The following is an 18,029-nucleotide window of genomic DNA, read 5'->3' as shown; positions in this document are numbered from 1 at the left end:
CATTAAACGGTGTTTTTATGCATAATCCTTCGGAAAAACACAAAAAGAATTTATTGTTTGTTCCCAGTATTTCAAAAAACAACATCAAGTTCAATTATCCCATGTTGATATTCTAGGCACAACTGTCCCAATCAAACAGATTCTGAAGCAGTAAAGATGCCGCTATCGCATGAACCTCGGACAAGTCAAAAACATATTGTTTGACAAAATGGCTGCCGTTTGAAGAGAAAAATGCTGTTTTCAAAGGGTTTTTTTTTTGTCGTTTCCTGATTTTTTTAAAATAGTAAAATTTATGAAAATATATGTTTTTTTTTTCATTGGTTTATGCAATAAAGATATTCATGCGATAAATGTATGCATGCTATAAAGATATGCATATAAACTCGACAATAATCGGTTGAGTAGAACTTTAGATATCGTGTAAGCCAGTTTGAAAAAAAAACTATTTTCGAGAAAACCGCGTTTAAAGTTAATTGTTAAAGCCGTACGAGGTTAGATACCGCATCACTTAAGTGGCCATAGATCGTTAAACAATGGGATTTTCGAACAGTCTTTTCTATGGTATATTCTTGTTAGTCTTAACATCAGAAATATGAAGGAAACAAAATTTGATATTTTTAAAATTTCTAGATTAGAATACTGCCTTAAAAAAGTAGATGGGTCTGGGCCTAGGGGCACGGACGGGAGCTTGACGCAGGACTGTGATTGTTTGTAGTAATTGCATTTGAGTTGAGTTTTTTCATTGTTCAAAAACCTGTAATTTTTGCTCTTTTTTATAAATCAAATATGGAGTATGGAGAAATATATTAGGCGTATCAGTAAGTTTCTTCGGATTCACAACAGATGGCGTAACTTGATTATTATTCCAGTGACTCAAATTTCCAGACATTCGTTGGAAAGCTACTGTCATTGCGCGTCTTTTTCATTGTATGTCAAAAAGTTGAAGCGTAAACAACATAGCTTTTGTCACTTCGAACATTTCGGATTTCGTACCAACGAGAGTGTTGTTACGGGGAGTGTTACTTCATTACTTCAATATGAAGAAAAAAACTGCGGAAAGTCATCGCATTTTGGTGGAAGTTTATGGTGACCATGCTCCAACTGAGCGAACGTGTCAGACGTGGTTTGCACGGTTTAAAAGAGTCGAAGAACGTTCCGGACCGCCAAAAAAGTTTGAAGATAAAGAATTGGAGGCTTTACTAGATCAAAATCCATCACAAATGCAACAAGAACATTCAGATACACTTAAAGTAGCTCAGCAAACCATATCCGATCGTTTAAAAGCAATAGGAATGATCCGAAAGATAGGACATTGGGTGCCGTATGAATTGAAGCCACTCTCTTGAGAAGTTCGTGTAGCTGCTGTAGTAAATTGATCTCATCGGGTGTTAAGTTCTGAATTCAGGAAAGGGAAACGGCCAAAATAATAACATAATTACTTCGAAGGAAGACATATATTGGTAATATAATATTTAGATCGCGCCCACTTAAGCTATCATGATCTGACATGTGTGAGTATACTCTTACGAGCCTTTAGATCAGCAGCCAGTTAAATTCTTTAATTGCATTTTTACACTACCAAACAACATACTCGATATCATGATACCCTGCAAAATAAAGACGCGCACGTGCATTGAACACGAATTGATTGGACAACTCAACATCAGTCTAATAAAATCTGTATCGACGTATAAACTTCCGAGCCAGGCTCTCGTCAAATCTTTGGGAGAAATAGAGTAAAACAATCCAAGATCTTTTCCAAGATCATTCCAAGATCATTCCTTCATTGCTTCTGCCAAATGATAAATTCCGATTATCGACATTGTAGGGGGAAACGAGTGGCTAGTAAAATCGAAATAACATATCCATTTTAATTGTCAAATCGTCTTCTTTTACTACACTCACTATTCATGGTTTGAGCAAAGAAATGCTGGATGAATTTCCTGTCTAATGGTAAACAACATAACATATCCTCCGCCCTGTAATTAGGAAACAGAATGTACATCCAACGCACCTTGTGCCGTGATTTAGAAACCGAGCAAACAAAATCAGACATAAGTTTAGATTCAAACCCTGTTGGGAACAATTTTGGAATTATAATTTGTAGGATTCATGCCGAGAGTAATATCAGCAATTCCAAATGAAATCGTCCTAAAAATGCAGATTTTAAAAACTTGTATTTTTGATACCAATGAAAGTGTGTATTCCGTTTGAGTTGGAGGAAATATGAGTTTTTCACAGCAATTGGGAATTTTTTGACTCAAGCGTAACTGTTTAGAAGGGCGTATCGATTTTAGTAAGAGAAATCTTGGATAATTTCTATCTCAAAAACTATGAGTCGTACCGAAATAGTGTCTTGGAAAGAGTTATAGAGTATTGATAGTTGAATATGAAAAAAATGTACACTGAGAAAAAAATTAGTACTCTTTTTTTTATTTACAAAATAAAAATTCAATTTGCAATATCCAAAATACATATTTTTTAATTTTTTTTTATTTTTTCATACAAAAGAAACGCAGAAAATTTAAAAAATGGACCCAAGATGGTAAAACTATTTTTGATGAACTTTGTGGAACATCGAATTTTTAGGAATTTTCGAAACTTCGAAACTTCGAATCTTTGTATGTTAACAATCATTTTTAGCCACACATTATGAATCCTGATGTGATTTAAAACAAAAAATGTTATTATCAATCTCCTTCTAAATGTAGCCATTCTCGAAATATTTAAAAAAAATATTTCTAATTTATTGTCTTTTTTATAGTAAATAATCCCTTTTAATATGTTTGTCGTGTTATACCGTCATGTTCATGAAATTTTATGAATTTGCTTATAATTTCCAACAACTTTTCCAAATACATCATCATGGTTCATTTTTTGACTCAAGCGTAACTTTTGAAAAGGGCGTATCGATTTGAGTAAGAGAAATCTTTGATAATTTATATCTCAAAAAGATGAGTCGTACCGAAATAGTGTGTTAGAAAGAGTTATAGAGTATTGTTGGCTTAATTTGAAAAAAATATACACTGAGAAGAAAAATTAGTAGTCTTTTCTTATTTACAAAATAAAATTTTAATTTGTGATATCAAAAAATATGTATTTTTTATATTCTCTTCAATTTTTTCATTTAAAATAGAAGTCATGTAGAAAATTTAAAAAATGGGCCCAAGATGGTAAAACTATTTTTGACGAACTTTAGGGAACATCGAATTTTTTAGGAATTTTCGAAACTTCGAGTTTTTGTATGTTAGCAGTCATTGTTAATCACAAATTATGAATCCTGATATTATTTAAAACAAAAAGGGTTATTATCAATCTCCTTCTAAATGTAGCCATTCTCGACATATTTAAGAAAAAAATTGTAATTTATTGTATTTTTAATAGTAAATAGGCCCTTTAAATATGTTTGTCGTGTTATACCACCATGTTCATGAGATTTTATGAATTCGCTCATAATTTCCAACAACTTTTCCAAATACATCATTATGGTAAAGCCATATGTTTAGGAGTTACGTTACGAAACATTCGAAGACATGTGGGTTAATACAAAACGTTGCGAAACTAAAAAGAAAGAAATATTTTTTTAAATGTCTCGAGAATGGTTGCATTTAGGAGGAGATTGATAATAACCTTTTTCTGTTTTAAATCACATTAGAATTCATAATTTGTGGCTAAGAATGATTACTAACATACAAAAATTAGAAATTTCGAAAATTCCTAAAAATTCGATGTTCCACAAATTTCATCAAAAATAGTTTTACCACGACGGCCCATATTTGAAATTTTCTGCATCACTTCTATTTTATATGAAAAAATTGAAAAAATATATAAAAAAATACATATTTTTTGATATTGCAAATTAAAATTTTATTTTGTAAATAAAAAAAGAGTACTAATTTTTCTTCTCGGTGTATATTTCTTTCAAATTAAGCCAATAATACTCTATAACTCTTTCTAACACACTATTTCGGTACGACTCATATTTTTTGAGATATAAATTATCAAAGATTTCTCTTACTCAAATCGATACACCCTTTTCAAAAGTTACGCTTGAGTCAAAAAATGAACCATGATGATGTATTTGGAAAAATTGTTGGAAATTGTAAGCAAATCCATAAAATTTCATGAACATGAGGGTATAAAACGACAAACAAATTAAAAGGGATTATTTACTATAAAAAAGACAATAAATTAGAAATATTTTTTTAAATATTTCGAGAATGGCTACATTGAGAAGGAGATTGATAATAACCTTTTCTGTTTTAAATCACATCAGAATTCATAATTTGTGGCTAAAAATGATTGCTAACATACAAAAATTCGAAATTTCGAAGATTCCTAAAAAATCGATGTTCCACAAATTTCGTCAAAAATAGTTTTACCATCTTGGGTCCATTTTTAAATTTTCTGCATGGCTTCTATTTTGTATGAAACAATTAAAAAAGAATATTAAAAAATATGTATTTTGGATATTGCAAAATGAATTTTTATTTTGTAAATAAACATAAGAGTACTAATTCGTTTACTCAGTGTCCTTTTTTTTCATATTCAACCATCAATACTCTATAACTCTTTCTAAGACACTATTTCGGTACGACTCACAGTTTTTTAGATATAAATTATCAAAGATTTTTCTTACTAAAATCGATACGCCCTTTTCAAAAGTTACGCTTGAGTCAAAAAATTCCCAATTACTGTGGAAAACTAATATTTCCTCTAACCCAAACGGAATACACATTTTCATTCGAATCAAAAATACTCATGTTTTGTCATTTGTCGATTTCATTTGGAATTACTCATTTGCTGTATTTAGATTTGTTTGGAAGCCAGAGAAAATATCTACAATTATCCTTTGTAACATTTGGTGAACATTTGTTTGATTAGAAACATTGTTCAATGATCTTATAGCAATTGGAAAGCTGAAGCTCAATTTAAGTTTCAAACCTCTCAAACAGACAGATAATATCATGCCTCGCTGTTTTGCGCAGGCGCTCGTCGCTTACCGAATGCGCATGTCCTGAATACATTGGCGCATCTTGCCGTAAACATAAAACGCATGTTTTCGTTCGCTGCGGCACCGTTTCGTGTTTGCATGGTATTACAGAACCGTACACACCTTCGCTCGTTCTAGTCTAATTTTAGCCACCCACTCGTGCAGTCCGCCATCTGTAATCAGCGACTTTTCACAGACGAAAAACCGGAAACTCCACCGCTCAAATGGCTTCCATTGACAACGATCCTCTTTTTACGTCGTTGTGCAGTGCGAAAACCCTCCAGTCCCAGCGGGAAGGCTTTTTCAACGCGTTCTATCAAACAGTGGCAGAGAACTTCACCGGCAAGAATGAGCACTGGTTGCGGGATGTCTTCGCGAAAGTGCCACCTGGCGATGACTGCGCCAAGCTACAGTTGCTGTACGATGATCCGACGGTTTGCTTCGAGGTGCTCGGTACACTGGAACACGTGAAGCCAGTGTTCCGTGGAAAGGACGCCAAGTTCAGCTGGCAGCGGAGGGAGCAAGCGTTGAAGCTACTGCACGAAGGTAAGGCCCAGCAGGCGCTGCTGATGGCGAGTCAGGCGGTTATGCGGGCCCCGGCACCGGATGTGGATACATTTGTCGACAAGGGCAAGACGTTGGCCTGTGCACTATGGACACGAGCCGAGGTTCTGATCCGGACGCTCGATGGAAAGCACGCGATGGTGGATCTACAGATGGCTGCCAAAGCGGGCTTTCCGGTGAAGGAAAATGGAGAATACTACGCACGGATGGCCCGCTGTTATGCATGTGAGACTTTGCTGTAAAATGTTTAGATAAAACTGTTGTTAACCGATGGAATATATTTTCAGTGATGGGGGAATCGAAAAGGGCGGAAATTTCGGTGAAACTTTTCCACCAACTCTCCGGTTGTAATGATTACGCTCTTGGAAGACTGCGCGAAGATCTTGAGGATCTTCGGATCTTGAAAGCGGAGGATGCCCTAATTAAACCTCCGCAAGCGGAGCGGAAGTTTCCGGAGCTCGCTGGCGGCGAGAATAAAGAATTTATTGGTACTTCAGTTAAGCTAACCATGTGCGGAACTCAGCAAGATTCGAGCAAGGGGCGTTACCTTGTGGCAGCAGAGGATTTGCATCCGGGGGAGGCAGTTGTAGTGGAGCCAGCCAGCGCAGCTTGTTTGTACACAAAATATTGCGGAACGTACTGTAATCTGTGCTTCACTAAGTAAATTTGTTTCAGATGATAAATGTACGACTATTTTAGAAATACCCATTTTGTAGGTTAACCGCGCCGATTGCGTGCCCAGATTGTAGCGGAGTAGCGTTCTGTTCACCCGAGTGTCGTGATCGTGCCTGTTCCGGGTACCATCGTTTCGAGTGTCAATACCTCGACCTGATGATTGGTTCGGGAATGTCAATCCTTTGCCACTTGGCTCTCCGATTGATCACCCAAGCGGGAAGTCCTGAAAAAGCGATCGAAGTGGGAACCGAGTTCAGACAAAGTTTGTGTTCCCACTCGGAGTTCCGTGATCCAGAGGATTATTTCCAGCGAGCTTTGATGGCGGCGTTCCTTTTGAGATGTTTGCAAAAGGCAGAATTTTTCGGTCGTCGCAAGACCGAAGCCGCCGAGCCCACTCCAATTGAAGCCAAAGTAGGAGGTGTTATCCTGGAATTACTACAATCGCTCCAATTCAATGCTCATGAAATCTACGAAACTAAGATCTCCGGCGAGCATCGGATTGATTCAGCTAAGGTGAGCTATATTGGAGTTGGAATTTACAAGGCGGCCGCTATGCTCAATCACGAGTGTCACCCTGGAGTTTCGCGAACTTTCTTGGGCACATCTATCCTGCTGCATACGAGCCGACCCATCTCCAAGGGATCGGTCATTCCTGAGAACTATGGCATGCATTTCTTGCGCCATCCGCTACCCGTGCGGCAGAAAAATCTCCGCTCTCGTTACTGGTTCAAGTGTGACTGTAAAGCCTGCACCGAGGATTGGCAATTGATGGATAAACTTCCGGATAGACCGAGGTTACGCTGCCCACATCCGGGCTGTGACGGAGCGATCAACTATCCAGCGAAAGAGGCGAAAGCCAAGTGCTGGAGGTGCAAGCGAAATGTCAGCTTGGAGACATCGATCAGGATGCTGCGGGAGTGCGAGGAGATCTACACCGAGGGCGCAAAGTTGATGGAGGTAGGTGGCGAATCGTGCAGTTGTACTCGAATTCCCCCCAAAAGACATCAGGGAAAGCAACACTACGATTACCGATATATTGTATTTTGATAGCCCACTGATCGTATTGTGGTGTCTACGAGTGTTTTGTAATGAGTATTTTTTACAATTATTTCAGATTTCCCTGAATCAGGTAAACCTGCTACAATTTTACCCCAACCGGGTAAAGTAATAACGCTTTGCTTGTACTAATTTATGACAAGTTATCTGGTGAGATACATCCCACTTATCACATTGAAAGAACGTTGTTAAATACAATCCAACAACCCTCCATTCCATAACAACCCAATCACTGCTATAATCAATTCTAAAAACAAACGCATAATAACCCTGAAACAAGTTAGAGAAACAGAAGAAACATAAACGGCTGTGTAGGCAATGAGTCACATGAAGCAACCGCCACACCACCACAAAAGCCAGTTTTAAGCAAGATCGGAAACCCTGTTTGGCAACACCAATATTTGGTAATAGAAAAACTCAAAACTTGCTTAAATCGGTAAGAGGATTCTTTTTATATTCACAGCCATGATAATTCTGTAAAACTAACTGCATGAGTGAATGTGAGATATTGGATGCTGATGTTAACTTCATCGTTTGTTGAAATTCTTTTTGAAACTAAGATCATAATGAATCATAAATTACGTGAGTTAAAAAAGGTAATGATTGCAAAAGATTGATGAACAAATTACCTCGTTACTGAGCTGCCTATTAATATTCTACGTTAGAATAAAATACTGACACAATTGATTCGATTAATGTAGAAAATTATTACAATGACAAACAACAGTGTGGTCAAATTTGAATTATTCTATTATACTATTTTTAAGACACGCTTCTGGGTTTTTGAAATTTACGCTAGGACAGTTGATGCTCAATCTGAGTGAGCCTCAAAGAGCCTTGAAGCACTCCGACCGTAGCCTGATCTATTGTGGTACACTTCAGTTTGCTGTATGTGGATAACCGGGCTCCGTGGAGTATCCTATTTTGCTACGGGACTCAGACACATCTGACCTCTGCTATGGCTGGAACATAGAAGCCCGCGGTTTTCCGTGTGACGTGCTCAGATGAGCTGTCAAACCCTAAGACAAGACATGGCAACTGGCTTCTTACTCTTCTTTCTGATGTGAAGGTTGCTAAATGTTTTTAAATTTCGGAAGATTATTTTCCCATGAGAGAAACATATGTTCTTCGTATTATTCGTATTTTCTGAACTGTACCATTTTTTCACGTAGAACTACGTCTTTCATTAAGGGTGCCAGCTCAGAAAACAGGTCACGTTTTTATGAAATAAAGTCAACGTTATTAACTATTTTTGTCGTGAACGGATTATGGCGATTCACATACCAAACGAATCGAAAATTCCCTAAGATTTGATTGATATGCTATACATTACAATCTCATAGTCTGTATATGGTTTAAATTGATGAAAATTGGAAGCATTCCCATTTCCTCATACATTTTTTCTGTCCATTTGTGTGCTTTCCCGAACAGAGCTGTCAATAACGAGCAACTTATCGACGAGCAACGAAGGGGAAATCGTAAGATGTAAAGTCTCCTTGAACGAAGGAAAAAAAGAAGAACGAAGGGGAAAATTTGCCTAGAGTATAAACGGTGGATCTTGGGGGCTGTCCACATACCACGTGGACATAAAAAGTGCGCTTTTGGACTCCCCCTCCCCCTCCGTAGACAAGCGTGGACATTGACTATACCCCTCCCCTGTTGTCCACGTGGACATTTTTCCATATATTGTAATTGCCAAAAAGGAAATAATTGCATTGTGCCTATATTCAATTTTAAATTAGTCTTGTTTTATATTTGGTGTTTTTTAATGATAAAAAACAATTCAAGAGAAAAACATGTTCTTTTTTGTGAACAAATGAATAGAAATAAAAAAAATATATTTTTTTCGTCTCCGCAAATCACATATTCAAAAAAATAAGTAGGCAACAGTTCGAAAGCATCTTAACTCTACTTCATACAGATACAGTATCTCAAATTAACTGTTGTTGTCAGCGCAATACAAAACCTTTCCCGTCATCGTTTGGAGAATTTTCAGAGGACGCGTTCCATTCCATAAATCGACTAAGGCTACACCAGCGCTTTGAGATATGTGTCCATTCTGCATTTACTTCAAGAGTGCTCGTGAGGCAAAATTCTCGTCTGAGGCAGTGCATTTTTCTTTCGATGCAACGCAAACTGCTTTACTTTCTGATTATAATCTCAAATCAAATAACCTTTTTTGAAAAAAAAAAAATTATACAAATGGGCTTTCTTAGTAGTAACGGTTGTTTTTTATTCTTTATTCGCGCTTCAGTTTGTTCCAAATTCTATTTATGTAGTATTTCTCATACCACTTCCTACCAATATATTTGATAGTTTGAAAATATTTGAAATCGTTGGCTTCAGGAAACGCTCTGTTAATTGTATGAAATGGTGAGTTAAAATTACTAAAACCAAAAATTCGTTCTTTTTCATCCCATTTGTTCCAATCCATTTGAAAATCTATTTAATGATTTGTGTAATAATCCCATTATGATAACTGCCTAAACTACTACTTCTTCAAAACGCTTTTCGAGAACATTCCAGAGAATCAACGTCAAATACATATCTGCTTTTCTAATGGTTTTAACGTAGAGATTGTTTCCAAAGCAAAAAAGAACTGAAATTAGAAACATTTCTTCGGTGACTTCAAAGGACAGTACAACAGTAAAACTGCACAATCAAGCGAATATTTTTACAATTAAGCATGAAATAACATCTGAAGAAACTTATTTGACAATAAAATCATTCGCCTGCAGATAATCTCCGAGAAACGAGTGTTTATCGAAAAGAGTTTTTCTGAAGACTTCTGCAATTGTTTAGCACAATTGAATGTTGTTTTATTTGAAGCTAATCGAGGTACTATTTAAAAAAAATGTGTCGAAAGCATTTAAATGAAGAAACAACCAATGGATTTAGGCATACTTCTTCACTAAACTTTGACTGCATGATACTAGTTCATATATTGAAGCGAAAATTAGAACAAAGAAAACAATATTTTGAATGGTTTATTCCATAAAGCCTATTGAGAGGGGATTCCTCTTGGATGTGGTGCAGAATATGTAATCTAATCCCGGATTCAAAGCCCCTTTGGAAAAAACACGAATGTCGTAATAACATGTAACATCACAATCTTTCGATCGGTAGGACAAAATGATCCTCAAAAAACTGAGCCCGGTGCTGAGCATACCTAACGCAGCTGTATCAATGTGTCATTAACGTCAAATAACGTCGCAAAAAGGATGCTACAAATTCGAGAAATATTCGGGAACGAGGGGACGGGAACGGGAACTGTCTTGATGACAGAGTACAAAGGAAAGACGACTTGTTCGGTTGACGGTATAATTCAATATGATTTTATTCTAGTACTTAGTAATACATGGTAACTCCGATTGGTTTGCTTGTTGACAGGTACAACCCATCAGAAAAGGTGGACTAAATCTGCTTGTTTTAGTACAGAGTTCTGCATATGAACTCTGTTTTTTGAGCTGGTATTATAAAATTTGGATCGCACTAGTTTCGCTAAGTCCTTCTCAAATTATTTGGAAAATCTTATAATATTCCGGTCATTTCATCATATTATTAACATCCCACATATACTCTGCAGATACAAATGTATCAGCAGCTCGCTATGTAAAATTTACTCTCACGTAGACCTGGATTTCCAACACAGAGTTCAGTTTATATGACGTAGCTAAGAAGTTGAAAACAAAGATCCTCTACTACCAATGGAAGCTTGATCGTTCAATGTTTATGTGACTTCCATGCAGAATACATATTTCAGTGAAGAAGTTCGATGATATGCAAAAATATTCGACATAACCATTTCATGGAGTAATATGGAGTACCCAAAATAGGCGGAAAATGCAGAAAAGATATCATTTATTGTCCACGTGGACATTATCTGTTTTTGTTTTTCTTGTTTTTGGACCTTACTATAGACTCCTTGTCTTTTTCATTGAGTAGGCTGTCATCGAATGTAGCTTTCCCGCGACACAGAAGCTTGATCTATCTCTCCGTCATTACTTTTTCTGGGTGTATCACTACTTTCAAATTTTTTCCATAGTTTGTTCCAGTTGAAGCTGTTGCTACCAATACTATACTAATCAGTTTCATACAACTCTCTCCCAGGCCATTTCGCTGGGAATACAAGCGTGCTCCTCGTTATGTTCGTTTGCATTGAAAGGAGGAGCCTGTTGAAATCTGAAACGATTGTTTACCCAACGGAAACAAATACCCGTGGCCTTTCAGGTTCCCTGCCAATTCGCAAACTACACACGAGGTCGCCCATGCCTTTGCATCCTTTGACATGCCAGGCTACCATACGCGCTCTAGCAAATTTGGTCGTAGCTGTGTGACTCTCATGAGCGATAGCGTCTTCTGGCTTAGGATCTGTGGTATGACTGCATTACCAGTTTTGATCAAAATTCCACCGATTACAATCAGGTCATCTGCCAGCATTTCAAATCTCTTCATTTTTTTACTGGCTGTTTCATGAGCACCTACTACCTTCTCAAGCTGTACATAATCCGCTGTAGCATGCCAGATTTCAAATTTGCGGTTGTCACGAGCCACTTCAATCAAACCACGCGCGGTCGTCGTGATTATCTTTCTATTCAACATAGCGCGGTCTCCGTGATTCGCTCTCAATTAAATCTAACGTGGCCGTCGCCAACCGCTTCATTGAAACCTAGCACGGTCGTCTCAATCCGTTGTCGATTAAACCTAGCGCGGTCGTCACGATCCGCTTCATGCAAACCTAGTGCGGTTGTCTCTATCCGCTTTCGATTAAACCTTACGGGGTCGTCACGATCCACTTCATTCAAACCTAGCGCGGTCGTCTCGATCCGCTTTCTATTACACCTTACGGGGTCGTTACGATCCACTTCATTCAAACCTAGCGTGGTCGTCGATCCGCTTTTAATCAAACCTGGCGCGGTCATCTTGAACCGCTTTTAATTAAACCTGGGATGGTCGTCACGATTCGCTTTATTCATATCTAGCGCGGTCGTCACGATCCGCTTCATTCAAACCTAGTGCGGTCGTTTGCGATCCGCTTTCAGTCAAACCTGGCGCGGTCGTCACGATCCGCTTCATTCGTACCTAGCGCGGTCGTCTCGATCCACTCTCAATCATACCTAACGCGGTCTTCACGATCCGCTTCATTCAAACCCAGCGCGGTCGTCGCGATCCGCTTTTAATCAAACCTGGCGCAGTCGTTACGATGCGCTTTATTCAAACCTAGCGCGGTCGTCTCGTTCCGCTTTCAATTATATCTAGCGCGGTCGTCACGATCCGCTTTATTCAAACCAAGCGCGGTCGTCACGATCCGCTTTTAATCAAACCTCGCGTGGTCGTCACGATCCGCTTTATTCAAACCTAGCGCGGTCTTCACGATCCGCTTCATTCAAACCTAGTGCGGTGGTTTGCGATCCGCTTTCAATCAAACCTGGCGCGGTCGCCATGATCCGCTTCATTCAAACGCGGTAGTTCTGACACCTTCAACAGGTCCGATCTTACAAAAAGGCACATCACATAATATCCTATTCTTTTGTTACTGACACCCGCTTTGCGTAACCAGTGATTCAATTGACACGTTCTGGCCTATCCACATTTGAGTGAAAATAAAATTATATCTCAGTGTCAAATAACCGTCCGTCAATGCAAATCATTAAACTGCGCGCCTCAACAGTGAGACATTTTGTATCACCGCCCTGGACATGGCGAACGAGAAGTCCAAGTCCCCACAGGAGCAGGACAGGAGCAACAGCAGTCGCAGCAGAATTCACTACCGGTTATTCTACTAGAATGGAATGGAATGAAATCTATTCACATTATCACGCTTTGTTTCGTGGTATTAGTGGTTGGAATCGTGTCGGTTACTTCGCGTTCGTTCATCCACATGCCTCCTTCCGTGTTGCTGTACATTTCAGCCTGAGGCACAGAGCCTTTGTGTGAGGCGTTCAGTTTCTTAAAGACCGCCATACTTGACTGTGGGCCGCAAACACTCCTTTCTCAAACTTTCACCGGTTCGCCGCCATTTTCTTGTGATAGCATCAGAGCCAAATAACATTATTTTCGTCTCGTCTGACCAAATCACCTTATTCCAGTCATCACTGGTCCATAAAATGTGGACCTGGGTCCACTTCAATCTTTTTTTGGTATTTTTTTGCGGGCAACCATGGCTTCTTAAGTGCTACTCTGTCCTTAAGACCTTTCTCGCGAACATGATTTCGTACGGATTGTGTTGAATGGAAAACTCGCTTTCAATTTGTTTCGCAATTTTCGAAGTCGACAGTGCCCGGTCCAGTTCCGCCTTCTTCACGATTACTTTGTCAATTCGGCCAGTTGTCTTTGAAGGACGCCTCGATCGCTTAGCTGGTGAGATAGAACCACGCCTTTTGTACATCTGCACAGGACCCGAAATCTTCTAAAATGAAAAATGAAAATCGACCTCTCAGCAGCTTTGCTTCGACTAGGACTACTTCGGCATTCGCCGTCAACAAAATTTGAATTGACGAGCGATGAGAGCGAAAATGACTGATGAACTAATGGATACAAATCTGCCTCTTCATTCAACTGACTTCAATCCACATTTCTACTTCCCTTTGACCCGAATCTTTTTACCCGCGTCAATCTCATTTTTATGTCCATATTAAGGGGAACTAAAACTCGATTCCTGATGTGAGAAAGTAGTTACACCATTAATGAACGATTTATTGTCTACCCACTGTGAACTCAAACCAACGAACATAGACAATATGCTATAGAGGTCCTCGCGATAGTATTATTAAATAGCATGCAGTTTGGGAGGAATTCTAAACAAAATTTAAGTTCACTTTGTCTCCGAATTCAATTTAGTGAAAAAAAAAAAACAGAAAAACGGGTTTATATCAACAAAATTCACAAATTTTGACATAGGACTATGTCTTTGATTTCTATATAGGGGGGGGGGGGGGTGGTCACTCTACGAAAAATGTAACGACAGAAAATTTATCCAGATTTTTTTTTGCTTGAAACATGAACAGTGAATATAGTAAAAAAAAGTAAGTTAACAATTTGACGATTTAATTGGGTATGCACTATCCAGCCGCTTCCTTCCCGACGCAACGAGCAATCTTTTTGCCTAAATTCGGGCGTTAGCTCATAATGTCAGTTGATGCGTAAAATTAATTATTCTCCATTTACCGATAATAGGCATTAATTTTATATTATATTGTGTGTTGTCCAATCAATTTGTGCTCAATTCATATTTTTATCGTGTAGGTCTCACTATTAACAATTTGTGTAATTGTGGTCCAGGATGTCATAATATCGAGTATGTTGTTTGGTTATGTAAAAATGCAATAAATGAATTTAAATGACTGCTGATTCAGAAGATCGAAAGAATATACCCACGTAAATCAGATTATGATAGCTTGAGTAGTCGCGATCTTACAGTGCTATAAAGTTATTACAAACAATGTTCCGGACAACGTGGTAACGAAGGAGATAATGCTATTTTTATCTATAATATATTTTTGTATTCATAAATTGATTTGACTCAGTCTTATATTTATGTACGTCTTAACTATTTAGACTTGTGTTTAAAAATGATACATGATGACTCTTTGTCTTCTTCTGCATGATTGAATAAATAGAAGAAAAGGGTAGTATTGGCTTTAATGGTATTTTTGTGTACATTTTTGAACAGAATGTGGTACCGAATTCTACCACGTTATGTCATCTAACCCATTTAGAAGATACAAGTACATGCAGGATTTAATGTATCAAAAGAGAAAAAAAAAATATAGATTTGGAACAATGAGAAGCTCAATTTAAATGCAGTTACTACACACAATCACAGTCCTATGTCAAGATCCCGTCCGTGCCTCTAGGCTCAGACCTATCATTTAGTGTTTCTGAGCACAACACTGCACGCTTTTTTATACGTGTGATTTATTTTCGTGTACTATACAAAAAAAATCTAGCACACCTATATCGATACATGCATACGTGATACACGAGAGAGAAACGAGTTCAGTCTGGAAGGAGTCACTTCAAAATGCAATGAAGTCCATTTGACGGGGAAGAACGAAATGAGATAGAGTATACGAAGGGGAATTTCTTCATAGTCCTCTGACTATCCTCAGTTGAGTATGACTATGCCGATCTTGGACAATCTTGGCGACCGTATCTTTGTGCAGCTGGACAATATCGGCAATACCACGGTAACTTTCGCCAGTTTTGTGATGTCCAATAATCGAATTTCGGATGCTGATAGAAATTTGTGCTTTTTTGAGCATTTTGCAACAGAAAATTTCCAATTTTGAACATGAAACTGAAAATTGTGAGAACAAAAACTTTAAGAGCACTAAATAACAGCTAGATACAATGTTTACATTCGAGAAAGTGGCAGAATACACAATAAAACTCTGTAAAACACACTTAAATCATAGTATCCGTTTGGGGGTGGATAAACTTTTTTGCTCAAACTTGTGAATAACTACGCTTTGAGATAATTGTTTAATAAAAACACTAATTCATATCGAAGCATGGCTAAGACTACACTTCTGACTACCTAATCTCTCCAATCGAATTGGGATGAATGACGTATGGTATATTAGCTGTCATAATCGAAAGTATAATACCGACGTAACAAAAGAAGTTTTGAAAAGCCTATCAAACCTCAAATAAATATGAATGTTGTCTCTAATACTACATAATATGATGAAGATGCATGTTGTCACGACCGAGTATTAACTGCCATTATTTCATATTCACAGGACGAACGTGCGGACGAAGCCATCAATTTGCTGAGTAAAGGAATCGAGCTTTTCTACCAGATCGCCGTTCCCCCTCACAAACCAACGCACGTGGCCGAGGAATCCCTGCGAGTTTGTTTCGCTGATCAAGGTAACGCCTATCGTGTTTAGGTCATTTCTTTTGATAGTATGAAAAATACTCACCTCTAGAAAAGACATTGTTCTCTATTTCGAATAAAAGTTCGTTTGAAACTATACAAAATAAGCCTCTAATTGATCACCACAACGCGCAGTTATGAATATCACGTCCGTTCAGCTGTCCTACAGCCATCAGGTTCACCTGTCGAGTGTTGGTCGCCTCCAAGTAGGGCGTCTACTTCTGTGGTACTCTCCTCAAACGTTTTCCCACGAAGGGAAACATGAACGCCTCTGAAACAGTAAGATTTCGTGTAATTATTTGACACTACTTTTAGTGACCTATACGCTTACATCGTCAATATAAGCACCGTTAGCTGGGTTGCGATGGTGACCCACAAAAACGCTTGTGGATAGCTACCAATCGACGCATTGTACACCTCGGTGTACAAGACCCCGCTGATCAGCGTGGTAGCGTTATCAAAGACCGATAGAAACGAGAAAATAATCCCCCGTTCCGCGACGGGAAACATCTTGGAAATCATTGACCGCAACACAGGGGCTGTAAACGGTCCCAAGCTGGATACCGTTGCTCCCACATACATCATGTAGTCCACCTGAGCGGACACGAAGACGAGCCGTGCCACGGCATGGGTCATGGCACCAAACATGACCATAATCTGAAACGCAAGATTTGTATTTGTATTTTTCATAACATCAAGATGATCTTACCGTATCACGCAACCGGAGCACCTTAGTGCACAGTGGCATTCCCAGGAACAGCAGCACAACGTACATTGCCGTTTGATAGGTCCGGAAATAGCTATACCGGTCTTCGTCCCAGCCGAACTTGAGCAGTGTGTACAAATACATGAAAGACTTTTCATCTCGCTGGAAGTTGTAGAATGACACGGCGGCCATCAGGGCATACAGATAGGTTCGACGATTTAGGCTACGCTTCCTGGAGAAAGTTTCCAGCGAGCGTTCGATGTGACTCCGATCGAAAAGATCGCCTGGCATTTGGTACCATCGCAATTCCAGTATTGAGACCTGTCGATCGGTGGTGTGCGATTTAAGGAACAATGCGGAGTAGATGATCGATGAGAGCAGAAGCACCACGTTGATAGTGAACATAATTGTGAACGATTTATCAACACGGCTGTATATGTATCTCCCGACAATGACTCCAATGGGCATCGTACTGAGGTAGGCTACCTCTAAGAGCGCGATACGGGAAGTTCGATCCGCTGTACTTGTCACATCCGATATGTAAGCGTAGCATGCTCCGAAAACCGCTACGTCTGCACCCGTGAGGACACTGGGAATGGTTGCAGTGTAGATGATGTATTGGACCGGCCAACTGTCCATCCGGGAGTTTACCACCAGCATCGCAGAGTAGAGGAGCTTTCCTACCAGACCCAAAATAAGTGGAAGCTTACGGCCACGCCGATCGGACCAAGCACCCATAAACAACGCTAGTATGACCGGAAACACAAACATCGCAACGTTGTTCCACATGTGGAAGGTCGAGGCTGTGATTTGAACATCCTGTTCAATATCTTCATGGTGTTGTATGGCAATGCAAACCTCGGGAGGGTAACCGTGGTTAACCGTGCAGGCCTTGTACAGGAAGAACACCTGTTCGACCACCGAAGTCAGCATGCAGGACATCATGAACAGAAACATCGGTGGCTCAACGGTGATCTTGTGATACCATTGCTCTGTTTGGACGACTGTCTGTAATAAGTAACCGTTATTGATTTTTGAATTGTTCATTTGATAAGATTCTCTCACCTCCAAACTTTCATCACTCATTGTTCGTATAATGTGTATGCGTAACAGTGGAATTTCGAACGAATGGGTGATCTCTTCCACCTAGGGAA

At 39.0% G+C, this 18,029-nt stretch overlaps 2 protein-coding genes across 3 annotated transcripts in view; one reads left to right on the top strand and one right to left on the bottom strand.

Annotated features, from left to right (window-relative positions):
- The first annotated feature begins 5,058 nt into the window (after positions 1 to 5,058).
- LOC129775452 (SET and MYND domain-containing protein 4) lies at positions 5,059 to 16,250 on the top strand. Of its 2 annotated transcripts, XM_055780222.1 has the most exons (5): positions 5,060 to 5,782; positions 5,845 to 6,217; positions 6,274 to 7,189; positions 7,347 to 7,361; positions 16,033 to 16,249. In XM_055780222.1, the coding sequence occupies exons 1-5, from the start codon at positions 5,218 to 5,220 to the stop codon at positions 16,180 to 16,182; spliced, it is 2,019 nt and encodes a 672-aa protein (XP_055636197.1). In that variant the 5' UTR covers positions 5,060 to 5,217; the 3' UTR covers positions 16,183 to 16,249. The 2 variants fall into 2 exon arrangements, with proteins under 2 accessions (XP_055636198.1, XP_055636197.1); XM_055780223.1 differs by lacking the exon at positions 7,347 to 7,361 and having other exon boundaries at positions 5,059 to 5,782; positions 16,033 to 16,250.
- Positions 16,217 to 18,029, bottom strand: part of LOC129775453 (proton-coupled folate transporter-like) — a 25,173-nt gene continuing 23,360 nt past the window's right edge. Inside the window, exons 2-5 of the mRNA XM_055780224.1 lie at positions 17,941 to 18,021; positions 16,879 to 17,883; positions 16,501 to 16,826; positions 16,217 to 16,440 (exon numbers count right to left, since the gene is read on the bottom strand). Of these exons, the coding sequence (XP_055636199.1) occupies positions 16,314 to 16,440; positions 16,501 to 16,826; positions 16,879 to 17,883; positions 17,941 to 17,961 (1,479 nt within the window). The 5' untranslated portion in view covers positions 17,962 to 18,021 and the 3' untranslated portion in view covers positions 16,217 to 16,313. The remainder of the gene's footprint in view (positions 16,441 to 16,500; positions 16,827 to 16,878; positions 17,884 to 17,940; positions 18,022 to 18,029) is intronic.

This window comes from Toxorhynchites rutilus, chromosome 3 (genome assembly GCF_029784135.1).
Source record: "Toxorhynchites rutilus septentrionalis strain SRP chromosome 3, ASM2978413v1, whole genome shotgun sequence".
Taxonomy (NCBI): domain Eukaryota; kingdom Metazoa; phylum Arthropoda; class Insecta; order Diptera; family Culicidae; genus Toxorhynchites; species Toxorhynchites rutilus.
Note: the sequence above shows the minus strand (reverse complement) of the source record. Positions and strands in the feature narration are given on the sequence as shown.

What these genes read in the sequence shown, in the direction of transcription:
- LOC129775452 (XM_055780222.1), top strand. Translation starts at nt 5,218, where the DNA reads ATGGCTTCCATTGACAACGATCCTCTTTTTACGTCGTTGTGCAGTGCG. An exon ending in GATGGCCCGCTGTTATGCAT is followed by an intron (nt 5,783 to 5,844) that starts GTGAGACTTTGC and finishes ATATATTTTCAG; the next exon opens with TGATGGGGGAATCGAAAAGG. An exon ending in TGTAATCTGTGCTTCACTAA is followed by an intron (nt 6,218 to 6,273) that starts GTAAATTTGTTT and finishes CCCATTTTGTAG; the next exon opens with GTTAACCGCGCCGATTGCGT.